This window comes from Pristiophorus japonicus, unplaced genomic scaffold, assembly GCF_044704955.1.
Source record: "Pristiophorus japonicus isolate sPriJap1 unplaced genomic scaffold, sPriJap1.hap1 HAP1_SCAFFOLD_881, whole genome shotgun sequence".
In the NCBI taxonomy this organism is placed as follows: domain Eukaryota; kingdom Metazoa; phylum Chordata; class Chondrichthyes; family Pristiophoridae; genus Pristiophorus; species Pristiophorus japonicus.
The window spans coordinates 125,234-138,014 of record NW_027254804.1 but is presented as its reverse complement, the minus strand read 5'-3'; the positions used below and the strand labels follow the sequence as shown (position 1 = coordinate 138,014).

The following is a 12,781-nucleotide window of genomic DNA, read 5'->3' as shown; positions in this document are numbered from 1 at the left end:
TCAGGGAGTACGTCCTGGATCCACAAACCGTCAGGAGATGAGCCCTGCATTTGTCGGCCGAATCCTGTCCCAGCCATTTCTTAGTGACAAAACTTTGCTGTAGTCTCTCAATAAAATCATCCCAATCATCACCAACACATGCTCGCGTGCTTTAAATTCCAGTTTCTCGTCACCAATGATATGTCGTTATTATACAGTACAAATACACACGAGGCCCATACTTGAGAGAAAGTCACTCTGTGACCAATAACCTTTATTAGCCACAAGTTCAGTGTTCAGTGTTCTCACGGTGTACAACTTAGGTCAGTTTATACATGGGTTACAATGACAGTTGAATACATCACAGCTCTGACACTGATTTATCTTCAAGTAGCTGTTTCTGGTCCACTTTGGCTAAATCACATCTCAGCTTAGTAAAATGAGCCTTTCCCAATTGAGAACTTTTATTCTCGGTCTATTTGTCCTTTTCCATAACTACCCTAAATCTAACTGAATTATGATCACTACAACCAAAATGCTCTCCCATTGATACCCCTTCCACCTGCCCAGCTTCATTCCCTAAAACTAAGTCCAGAACACTAGCTACATACTGACTAAAAAAGTTCTCCTGAATGCATTTTAAGAATTCTGCTCCCTCTATACCTATCACACTAATTCTATCCCAGTTAATATTAGATTTGATTTGGGGTCTCAGATTGGACCCGTTTCTGTGCGAATAGTGCAATGCAAATATTAATTGCTCATTGGCAGAACAGACCTGGTTACATTGAACAAACAGTAGGTCGTGTTCGATAAGTTAGAATGAAAAATATACAATGTATAATGGCACAGGCTTTATTTAGGTGGAATTTTGACTTGTAACACTACAATGCTGATCTTTTACTCAGCACAAGCAGACACTGAGAATTCTTAACATCAAATGTCTCATTTGTGACTCTTAAAATTCTATATTACAGTCTGCAATTACATATATTTCAGCAAGGACAAAACACTATTCATATGTAAAGAAAGACTTAAAAATACTTACCCTAGCAAATAACGTATTTGAATACTAACTGAATTTTATATGAAGATAATAAGCATTTAACTTTTAAACATTTATACAGTAATGACATACTGAAAACACTTTACCTCAGTAACAAAAATAGGGTACATGCTTGCTTTAAACATTACTGGAACAATACCACCTCCATTTTTATACCAAGTATAACACTTTGTTACAATGTAAACAAGATGCATATGGCCCTCAGAAGCTGTTTAATCTTGGTAAGGTCTCCAACAATGTGCTTCTCTGTGATATAACTATAACGTCTGTTGACTAATACATTAGGTCTTCAGGTGTGACATTTGCTTCCTCTGTTTTGGTCTTTAATGTGGGGAAACGTACTCCGCTGATGCGGACCACTAACATGTTTACTACATGCACAACAGCACTTGCGACACACAACCAGAAGGAGTAGTCAAAGTATTCCTGAAGGATAATGAACTTAAAAACATGTTCGTGAAAATTGGCAATTTGTTCTGTATGGTGATGAAGCTTCACAGCAGCAATAAAGCAAACAATCCACATATACCTGCAAAAGGAAACCAGTGTAATTGCAAGATAGAATTAAAAGATTTGGCTGATATAGAATATCTCCCTCTCTATAGATTCTGAAAATCAAGTATAATATATAACATTAATATGATCTAATAAGATTAGTCGAAATGGAGCATCAAAGATTGGAATCATATTTTGCTGAGACTGCTTTAGTAGTGCACAGAATAGCTCAGCCAGTTAAGCCAATGAGTAGATGACCCAAATAGACCAGGAATATCCCAGATTCAATACGAACATATGTGCTGATTTAGAAAATCTTAGCTGGATGGGTGTTAGGTGTGTACAATGGACCTCAGCACTTCACGGATTAGGGTGATGAATTCAGCCAGTGCTCCTGCATCTGTCTGCTTTCCAGTAACCCTTGGTGGAGGTGTGCATGTATGATTATCAGTATTTAGACTTGGCTAAGATGCCTGTACAGTTAAATAGTCTTCAAACTAGGTTCACACATTAGGAATGGCCACTTGGGAACAATATCAGAGGGCGAGCAGCATCTATGGAGCTAAAGGCCAGCATGGAGTCAATGCCTTCAGGAAAGAAGTGGGGAACTGAAGATCAGTCTTGTTTGAATCTTAAGAACCTCAACATGTTTTTCTCTCTGCTAGGCTAGGGTGAGCATATTCAATAATAGTTTATTTTGTTACTAGTTAAAATGTTTTCCTCTGCCAAGCTGTATGTATGTATAATATCCAGTAATAGATGGATGCTGGCATGAGTTTAAATTGCAGCCATAACTGCCTGCCAGCTGGCCCACTTCAGTTACTGATGTGTGAGGAAGATGCAGCTTTCTGAAAGGTCTTTGTGAAATAGCCCCATGTGGATCTATAGATAAAAAGTCGTGGGTCCCAGCTGGCACAGGACAGATGCTGCCTTTGGTGCCTAGTCAGCCTCGCATCTCTGTAGTGGTCTTTCTGATCCTCATCCACTTCCACCTTACAGTAAAATAATATGGAGTGATCTAAGGGAAATCCCATTGGTTATCAAGACCTAATCTGCAACCTCAGAAAATATTAAAAAGTGTTTAAAATACCCAGAATATGTTTTGTTCTCAGGATCTAGCCAAAACTCGCAAGCACACATTTATTGCCCAATCCCAGTTGCCCTGAGAAGGTGGGGGCGGGCCTTGCCCTTAACCCGCCGCAGTATTTGTGATGGTGGTGCTCTCACATATTGACCCAGCAACAATAAAGGAACAGTGATATATATGTTGAAGGCATGATGATACGAAGCTTCTGAAATGTTTTTTAAAGTTTAAAATATTTCTTGTATAGACTATACAGTTAGTTAATCTTTGCTAAATCAATTTGCTTCTTAACTTTAAAATAAAATCAGCCGTTAAATGGAGATCTGCACTATGAAACAGTTTAAGTTTAAAAACAATTCTACAATTTGATTGTATTTATAATGGAAAGAATTATATTTTTTCTGTGTAAGACATGCAAAATATTGAGATTACGGTGACACTAGCAACTTATTCCAATCACAATGTCATGAACTAGTACAGCCAGGATGTAAATACTGCATTATATCAGGAACATTTCAATCTCTGAAAGAGTTTCTTTGATATATGTAATATTAGATTGAAACATTAAAACTACTTTATTTAAGGATGGATGATTTATGCAGATGTTTCTTATTACCTAATTATTTATGCACTTCAGTTTATAGAATATTTTGTTACAAACCCTCAATTTCAAAGATTATTTGAATGATTTGTTTTTAAATGAATATAAATGAAACACTTGGTGTTAATGGGATTTAGTCACATTAAAAACATGATATAACAGTAAATGAACACTAACAAAAGTAGGTTCTACACACTTACTTGCAATCAAGTTCCAGAGGTAGATGCCCATTGGTCCTTTTATGGCTTGGTAAGGGATTTTCATTGCATTGTAAATACAAAACCCAAAACTGACCAAAGCAAATGCAATCGCTAGGCAGATAAAAAATATAACCAAAACATGAACAGCTGCATTCAGCGATTTCACCAACTGTGGAAAAACTGAAAGTATAGATCAGAAAACATTATAGAAAAAACAAAAGTGGAAAAGCATTTACATTAACATGTATGTGGAGTCTGTCATGCTCGTGACAATGTCTGAATATTCAAATTGAATATCGTTGCCTATGGCATTTAAAGTTACATTTCTTTACCATTTTCATTTTTCTTTCCTATCTAGGTTAACATTAGAACTATATTGCGAACTGTCGACGGAACATCGGCCGTCTCAATTTCTCTGCTCCCCTCACTCTCTCCAACCTTTCACTCTCTGAACTTGCAGCACTCCGCTCTCTCAAATCCAACCCCGACATTGTCATTATTGACAAACATTCACGATAAGCCCACTGACTCCCACATCTACCTGGACTACACTTCCTCCCACCCTGCATCCTATAAGGACTCCATTCCATTCTCCCAGTTTCTCCGTCTCCGTCGCATCTATTCTGACGACGCCACCTTCCATACTGTGCCTCTGATATATCTTCCTTTTTCCTCAAGCGAGGATTCCCCTCCAACATGATTAACATGGCCCTCAACTGTGTCCGTTCTATTTCCCACACTCCTGCTCTCACCCCTTCCCCTCCCTTCCAGAACCACGACAGGGTTCCCCTTGTCCACACCTTTCACCCCACCAACCTCCATGTTCAAAAGATCATCCTCCACCACTTCCACCACCTCCACCACCAAATACATCTTCCCCTGCCCTCCCCTCTCAGCATTCCAAAGGGACCACTCCCTCCACGACACCCTGGTCCACTCACCCCCAGCACCCCCTCCCCATCTCACGGCACCTTCCCGTGCAAGCACAGGAGATTCAAGACCTGCCCTTTTACATCCTCCCTTCCCACTGTCCAGGGCCCAGAACACTCCTTCCAGGTAAAACTGTGATTTACTTTCAATTTAGTATACTGTATTCGCTGCTCACGATGTGGTCTCCTCTACATTGGGGAGATCAAACGCAGATTGGGTGATCACTTTGCAGAACACCTCCGCTCAGTCCGTAAGCGTAACCCTGAGCTTCCAGTCACCTGTCACTTTAATTCTCTGCTCAACTCTCACTCCGACATCACCGCCCTACACTGTTCCAAAGAAGCTCAATGCATGCTCAAGGAACAGCACCTCATCTTTCGTTTAGGCACTTTGCAGCCTTCTAGACTCAACATCGAGTTCAACAATTTCAGAACATAACCTCTGCCCGTATTTTTTCCCTTTTTTTTTACAAACCCTCTCCCTTTTTTTCTCTTTCCTATAGCAGCTGGTGTTGAATCCGCCATTCATACCTCATCTAGTCTCATCTTTTGTTTCTTATCTTATTCCATCACCATCTCATTTTTGCCCATCATTCCTTTTGTCTCTTAATCTCTTCTGCCTTCCACCCTATCATAGACCTTCCCTTTTGTTCTTCCCTCCCCTTCCCCTTTCACTGGCCCTGCACTTCCTTAACAATCTGTTACATCTCAAACTTTTCCAGTTCTGACGAAGGATCACAGACCTGAAATGTTAACTCTGCTTCTCTCCACAGATGCTGATTGACCTGCTGAGATTTCCAGCATTCTCTGTTTTTATTAACATTAGAACTATTCATTTCATTAATTTCAAAATATTTTTTCACATAACTGCCTATTGTTCCTCCAATAGCTCAGTGATTTTAGCCAATAAATAGTGAAAGATATACTAGAACAAGAAGGTATCGGGTTTGATCCATCATCTGTGCTGAGCTGGCTGCTCTTAGCTGGAGCAGCACTAGAGATCTTCAAACTAGAGGGCTTACTGTCATAGGTTGCGAGAAAAATTGATCAGGATTCCCACTCCTAAAAAACATTTTTTTATAAATTCTGTGTAACTGCTGTAACATAGGTGACATAAAAAAAAGCTGACAGTAACCTATTTTACCAGTTCCTGGCTGGGGTATGAATGGATTACTGCAGGAAAAGTAGAAAAAGCAGACTAAGGCCCGGAATTTGTGGTGGGTAATAACAGCGAACGAACCACATTTGCTGTTATTACCTCTTTGAAACTGACCACAGGTCAGCGCATGCACATCCCAACGCAGAAGTCCTGAAGTTACTGTCAGTCATTCACTGCTTCGACACTGGCTGCGCTGTGTCCCTCCACCACTTCCCCATAGTCGGCAATCAGTGCAATCAGGGAAATCAGTTCTTCCTCGGTAATATTGCTGTGAAATACCCCATTAAAAGTTCATCCTTGTTGGATTAGGTGTAACTGGCGTTTTCATAGTGTCTCGCCTGCTAAATAAATGTTATGGCCCTGAAAAACTAATTTTAGTTTTGCGGGGTGTCAAATTTCTCCATTATAATAAAAATCACATTTTTAAGAAACTTTAAAAGAAACTTATATATTTTAAAAGGTTGTTCATATTTATTTTAGGTTTACCTTTTCCCCAGGTGAGAACCCCAATCTTTGTTTTGCTCCCTATAACATTTTTTAAAAGTCAGAATAAAAGAAGCTTATTCACTTCCTGGTTCTCTGTCTGTGAGAATTCTGCAGTGTGATTAGCTGCTTAGACAGCATGTTGCTGTCACACCAGCTCGCACTAGGAATTCCTACTACACTGCACTGATCTCAATTGCACATTGAAAAAGCCAAACTTCTCAGAAGAATACAAGAAATAGGAGCAGGAGTCGGCCATACGGCCCCTCGAGCCTGCTCTGTCATTTAATATGATCATGGCTGATCCGATCATGGCCTCAAGTCCCCATCTGGTAGCCCCAATCTTTATATTGCTCTCTCTAAATAGCGTAAAAAGTTAGAATTTTCAGAGCTTACTCACTTCCTTGTTTGCTGTGTAAGAATTCTGCCTTTTGATTAGCTGCATAGCCAGCCTGTTGTCATCACAGCAGTTTGCACAAGGGATTCCGTTGATGATTTGAATTGAAGATAGGAAAACCCAAAGTTCTTGACACAGGGATTGCAAGATCCTTGTGCTAAGTCTACTTCGCTTTGCCCGCTGACTGCAAATCCCAGGCCACTCACCCATTAATTCTCCTGGAACCCCTGTAGGTGGCACTCTAATACCACTTCCAAAAATTAATCTGAGCACTCAGCTCCCGGTACAACCACCACTTGGCACTGTATTTTCCACACAAATCACTCAAAAAGCTTTATGAAGATTTTTGATTGTGCCCCACCTCTCCCAGTAACAAATTTCTAGCATCCAAAATAAGGTTTTAAGCACCTGCAAGGAAAGAAGACAGGGAGAGAAGCAAAACAACATGCTAAGAGAAAAGACGATACACATTGAGAAACAGCATCAAGACATAAGGCAAGAGAAAGAGACCGCACTTCCTTGACTTACCGTGTGGAATAGCACAGGATATCCATAACAGGATCTTGCGGAGACATTGTTGATGGCATTTCTCCAGCAATTTGAGGTGTCTACTGTATATGGTGTTTCCGCAAGATCCTGCAAATCCCCTGGGAGGACAGACGCACCAACGTTGGTGATCAGGCCAACATCCCTAGCATCGAAGCACTGACCACACTCGACCAGCTCTGTTGGGCAGCCCACACTGTTCACATGCCCGACACAAGACTCCCAAAACAAGCGCTCTACCGGAACCCCTACACGGCAAGCGAGCCCAAGGTGGGCAGAGGAAATGTTTCAAGGACACCCTCAAAGCCTCCTTGATAAAATGCAACATCCCCACCAACACCTGGGACTCCCTAGCCAAAGACTGCACTAAGTGGAGGAAGTGCATCCGGGAGGGCGCTGAGCACCTAAAGTCTGATCGCCAAGAGCATACAGTAAACAACCACAAGCAACGGAAGGAGCGTGCGGCAAACCAGTCCCACCCACCCTTTCCTTCAACGACTGTCCCACCTGTGACAGAGACTATAATTCCCGTATTGGATTGTTCAGTCACCCAAGAACTCATATTTCGAGTGAAAGCAAACCTTTCTCGATTTCGAGGGACTGCCGATGATGATGATCCACGGCATATTGCTTTTTACAAAGAGGATAATATGCACTCACACAACTCACAATCCGGTTTGTAAAATGACGTTACCAGTTTAGGACGATTACGATCGTTCTCAATGAAACACAAATGAGTTTCTGCACCTTTTCTTGCCGATGGTGAAGGACGGGTTACTGCTGTCGGTGCTCCGGGAACGGGTGGTGTTCACAGAGTCCGAAGACGAGAAGAGATGCTCCCTGCCCGCCTCTGGGCTCAACCACTTGTGGGCCTTCACCGTCCGCACATTGTATTTACCGTATGTGCGCACCGTAGCCAGGCGGCTACCCCGTAGCTGTTGCCTCATCATCCTGTCCGAGCAATTGGGGAGGTGTGGAGGGAGACACAACCTGTCTTAACAGAGAAAGCACGGCACTCTCTCCTGACTGTAAAGCTCAGGGCCTGCGGCCGCAGCCGGCACCACGATAGCCTGGGGAGCAGAGTGTATCGGCCAATTGGGTTACCGCCCCGCTATTTGAATTTCTCCTCATCCGATTGGATAACCGGCGGCTCCACTGCACGCTCTGATTGGTTCTCATATCCGGAAGTGCGTCATTGAATGTTGTTCGAAGAGGGTTTTAAAACGGCGCTTGCGCGCGGAGGACTATGCAAGGACCGTTAGAGCAACTCGTCTTTCAAACATGAAATATTTAGCAGGTCCGTCAGTGTTGATGGGGAGGGTCGGGCTTTGGCGATAATTCCTATGTAATCATAGAAATCTATGCCACAGAAGGTGGCCATTCGACCCATTGTGTCTGCCGGCTGACAAAGAGCTATCCAGCCAAATCCCACCTTTCAGCTCCTGGTTTGTCGCCCTGTAGGTTATGGCACTTCAAGTGCACATCCAAGTACTGTTTAAATGCAGGGGGGGGTTCTGCCTTTCCCACCCTTCCAGGCAGTGAGTTCCAGACTCCCATCACCCTCTGGGTGGAAAAAGGTTCTCGTCAACACCCCTCTAATCATTCTACCAATTACTTTAAATTTATGCTCCCTAGTTATTGACCCCTCTGCTAAGGGAAATATGTCCTCCCTAACCACTCTAGGCTGCTCATAATTTTATATATCTCAATTAAATCTCCTTTCAGCCTCCTCTGTTTCAAAGAAAACAATCCCAGTCTATCCAATCTTTCCTCATAGCTAAAATTCTCCGGTCTTGGCAACATCTTTGTAAATCACATCTTTCCTGTAATGTGGTGATCAGAACTGCACGTATACTCTAGCTGTGGCCTAACTCATGCTTTCAGAATTCTTGTTTTACCTGGACCCCTCCCTCTGGCCTATTACCCTCTCTAGATCTTTTGAATGCTAACTGCTGACGTGACATCAGTTGCCTCAATTTCTTTGCTTCCCCTCACTCCAACCTACCTCCCTCTGAACTTGCAGCACTCTGTGCTCTCAGATCCAACCCCAACATTGTCATTAAACTTGCTGACAAGGGTGGTGCTGTTGTTTGGTGAACTGATCTTTACTGTATGAAGGCTGAACACCAACTCTGATACCTCCTACTACCTTCCCCTGAACCATGACCCCACTACCAAACACCAAGCCATTGTTTCCAAGACCGTCACTGACCTCATCTCCTCTGGGGATATTCCCTCCGCGGCTGTCAACCTTATAGGAACATAGAAATCCACAGCGCAGAAAGAGGCCAGTTTGGCCCATTGTGTCCGCACCGGCTGACAAAGAGCCACAAGGCCCTCGATCAGCAGCCCTGAAGGTTACATATAAACCTATGAACAACGGCAGAAAGATAAAGAGTATCCGTCCCAACCCGTCTGCCCCACACAACTGCGATACTCCATGCATCACAACATTTTACACTCCACCCCAACCGGAGGCATGCAGTCTGGGTGGGGCAAAAATACAGATTAAAAACCCAGGCCATTTGGGGGGAAAAGATCTGGGAAAATTCCTCTCCAACCCATCCATGCGATCGAAACTAGTCCAGGAGATCACTCTGGCCGTATTAGATTCCCTTAAGTACTTACCATCGTATCTGCGCCAGCCAACAAGAGGTTATCCAGTCAAATCCCATATACCAGCTCCAGGTCCGTAACCCTGCAGGTCACGGCACTTCAAGTGCCCATCCAAGCACCTTTTAAATGAGGTGAGGATTTCTGCCTCTACCACCCAGTGAAGTCTAGACCCCCACAACCCTCTGCGTGAAGAAGCTTCCCCTCAAATCACCTCTAAACCTTCTACCAACCACTTTAAAATTATGCCCCCTCATAATTGACCCCTCCACCAAGGGAAATAGGCCCTTGCTATCCACTATATCCAGGCCCCTCAAAATGTTATACACCTCAATGAGGTCTCCTCTCAGCCTCCTCTGTTCCAAGGAGAACAAACCCAGCCTATCCAATCTGTCCTCATAACTAAGATTCTGCATTCCAGGCAATATCCTCGTAAATCTCCTCTACACCCTCTCCAGTGCAATCACGTCCTTCCTATATTACAGCGACCAGAACTAAGTGCAGTATTCCAGCTGTGGCTAACCAGAGTATTATACAAATTAACCATAATCCCCCTGCTCTTGTATTCTATGCCTCGGCCAATAAAGGCTAGCATTCCGTATGCCTTCTTAACCACCTTATCCACCTTGCCTGCAACTTTCCGGGATCTGTGGACAAGCACTCCAAGGTCCCTTTATCTACACTTCTAAGTGGCCTACCATTTAATGTGTATACCCTTATTAGCCTTCCCCAAGTGCATTTCCTCACACTTCTCCGAATTAAATTCCATTTGCCACTGTTCTGCCCACCTGACCAGTAGATTGATATCCTCCTGCAGTCCATGACTTTTCTCTTCATTTTCAACCACACAACCTATTTAAGTTCATCTGCAAACTTCTTAATCATACCCCTTATATTCAAATCTAAATCATTGATGTATACCACAAAATGCAAGGGTCCCAATACTGAGCCCTGCGGAACCCGACTGGAAACATCCTTCCAGTCACAAAAACATCCTTCCAGTCACAAAAACATCGATCAATCATTAGTTTTTGCTTCCTACCTCTAAACCAATTTTGGATCCAACTTGCCACTTTGCCCTGGATCCCATGGGCTTTTACCTTCGTGACCAGTCTGCCATGTGGGACCTTATCAAAGGCTTTGCTAAAGTCCATCGTACACACTACCGTCCTGGTTACCTCCTCGAAAAATTCACTCAGGTTAATCAAGCACGATCTTCCCTTAACAAATCCGTGCTGACTGTCCCTGATTAAACCTTGCCTTTCTAAATGTAGATTTATCCTGTCCTTCAGGATTTTTTCCAATCATTTTCCCACCACTGAGGTTAGGCTGACAGGCCTGTAATTACTCGGCCTAGCCCTTTCTCCCTTCTTAAACAAGGGTACCACATTAGCATTCTTCTGGCACCATGCCTAAATCAAAAGAGGACTGGAAAATGATGGTCAAGCCCTCTGCTATTTCCTCTTTTGCTTCACTCAACAGCCTGGGATGCATTTCATCCGGGCCTGGGGACTTATCCACTTTCATAGCTGCTAAATCCCTTAATACCTCACCTCTCACTATGTTTACTTCATCCTGAATTTCGCACGTCTCCTCGATACCAGTATCTGTATTGTCCCTTTCCTTTGTGAAAACAGACGCAAAGTATTCATTAAGAACCATACTCACATCTTCTGCCTCCACACAGAGATTACCCTCATGGTCTCTAATAGGCCCTAACCTTTCTTTAGTTATCCTCTTACTTTTAATATATTTATAGAACATCTTTGGGTTTTCCTTAATTTTACTTGCCAAGAATTTTTCATACTCTCTTTTAGCATTCCTAATATTCCTTTTAATTTTACCTCTGAACTTTCTATATTCCTCCAGAGATTCTACAGTATTTAGCCATCGGTATTTGACACACGCCTCCCTTATTTCTTTATCCTCCCTAGAGGATAAAGAAATGTAAGTCCCTAGACATTCAGGAGGCTCTAAAATTGTAATTCCCACCCTTTTTCTTTAAAGGCACATGTTTGGTCTGAGCCCTCCGGTTGGCCTTCATAGTGAGTACAGGGGCAGGGAAGTGTTACTACAGTTGTACAGGGCCTTGGTGAGGCCACACCTGGAGTATTGTGTACAGTTTTGGTCTCCTAACTTGAGGAAGGACATTCTTGCTATTGAGGGAGTGCAGCGAAGGTTCACCAGACTGATTTCCGGGATGGCGGGACTGACATATCAAGAAAGACTGGATCAACTGGGCTTGTATTCACTGGAGTTCAGAAGAATGAGAGGGGATCTCATAGAAACATTTAAAATTCCGACGGGTTTAGACAGGTTAGATGCAGGAAGAATGTTCCCAATGTTGGGGAAGTCCAGAACCAGGGATCGCAGTCTAAGGATAAGAGGTAAGCCATTTAGGACCAAGATGAGGAGAAACTTCTTCAGCCAGAGAGTGGTGAACCTGTGGAATTCTCCACCACAGAAAGTTGTTGAGGCCAATTCACTAAATATATTCAAAAAGGAGTTAGATGTAGTCCTTACTACTAGGGAGATCAAGGGGTATGGCGAGAAAGCAGGAATGGGGTACTAAAGTTGCATGTTCAGCCATGAACTCATTGAATGGCGGTGCAGGCTCGAAGGGCCAAATGGCCTACTCCTGCACCTATTTTCTATGTTTCTATGTTTCCTCCTTGAATGCCTCCCACTGTTCCGACACCGATTTACCTACAAGTAACTGTTTCCAGCCCACTGTGGCCAAATCACTTCTTAACTTAGCAAAGTTAGCTTTTCCCCAATTTGGGACTTTTATTCCTGGTCTCTCCTTGTCCTTATCCATAACTACTTTGATTCTGACTAAATTATGGTCACTGGCACCCAAGTGCTCTCCCACTGAAACTCCTTCTACCTGCCCAGCTTTATTCCCCAAAACGAAACCTAGAACCACCCCCTCCTATTACATACTGACTAAAAAAGTTCTCTTGGATGCATTTTAAGAATTCCGCACCCTCTATACCATTTGGGACTATGTCCATAATTGAGCACAAACACAGGATCATTGATCTCAATATTGCGTGACAAGTTTGCACGGTCATGGTACACACTTTGTTGATGCCGCTTGTCCTCCATGTGATCATGTAGATCAGGGTGGACCAGAGAGAGCCTTGTTTTAAGCACCCTTTTCATGAGCAGCTCGGCTGGAGGAATCCCTGTGAGTGAGTGGGGTCTGGTATGGTAGCTGAGCAGTACT

The 12,781-nt window shown here is 43.1% G+C and overlaps 1 protein-coding gene across 2 annotated transcripts in view; it reads right to left on the bottom strand.

Annotated features, from left to right (window-relative positions):
* Window positions 1-221: 221 nt before the first annotated feature.
* The window catches only part of LOC139257603 (uncharacterized), a 71,371-nt gene continuing 58,811 nt past the window's right edge, over window positions 222-12,781 (bottom strand). The window contains exons 1-3 of one of the 2 annotated variants that reach the window (XM_070874540.1): window positions 7,687-8,102; window positions 3,426-3,605; window positions 222-1,574 (exon numbers count right to left, since the gene is read on the bottom strand). In XM_070874540.1, coding sequence (XP_070730641.1) covers window positions 1,319-1,574; window positions 3,426-3,605; window positions 7,687-7,889 — 639 coding nt within the window. In that variant the 5' untranslated portion in view covers window positions 7,890-8,102 and the 3' untranslated portion in view covers window positions 222-1,318. Of the gene's footprint in view, window positions 1,575-3,425; window positions 3,606-7,686; window positions 8,103-12,781 lie in introns of those variants that run through there. The other variant, XM_070874541.1, reaches the window with a different exon arrangement.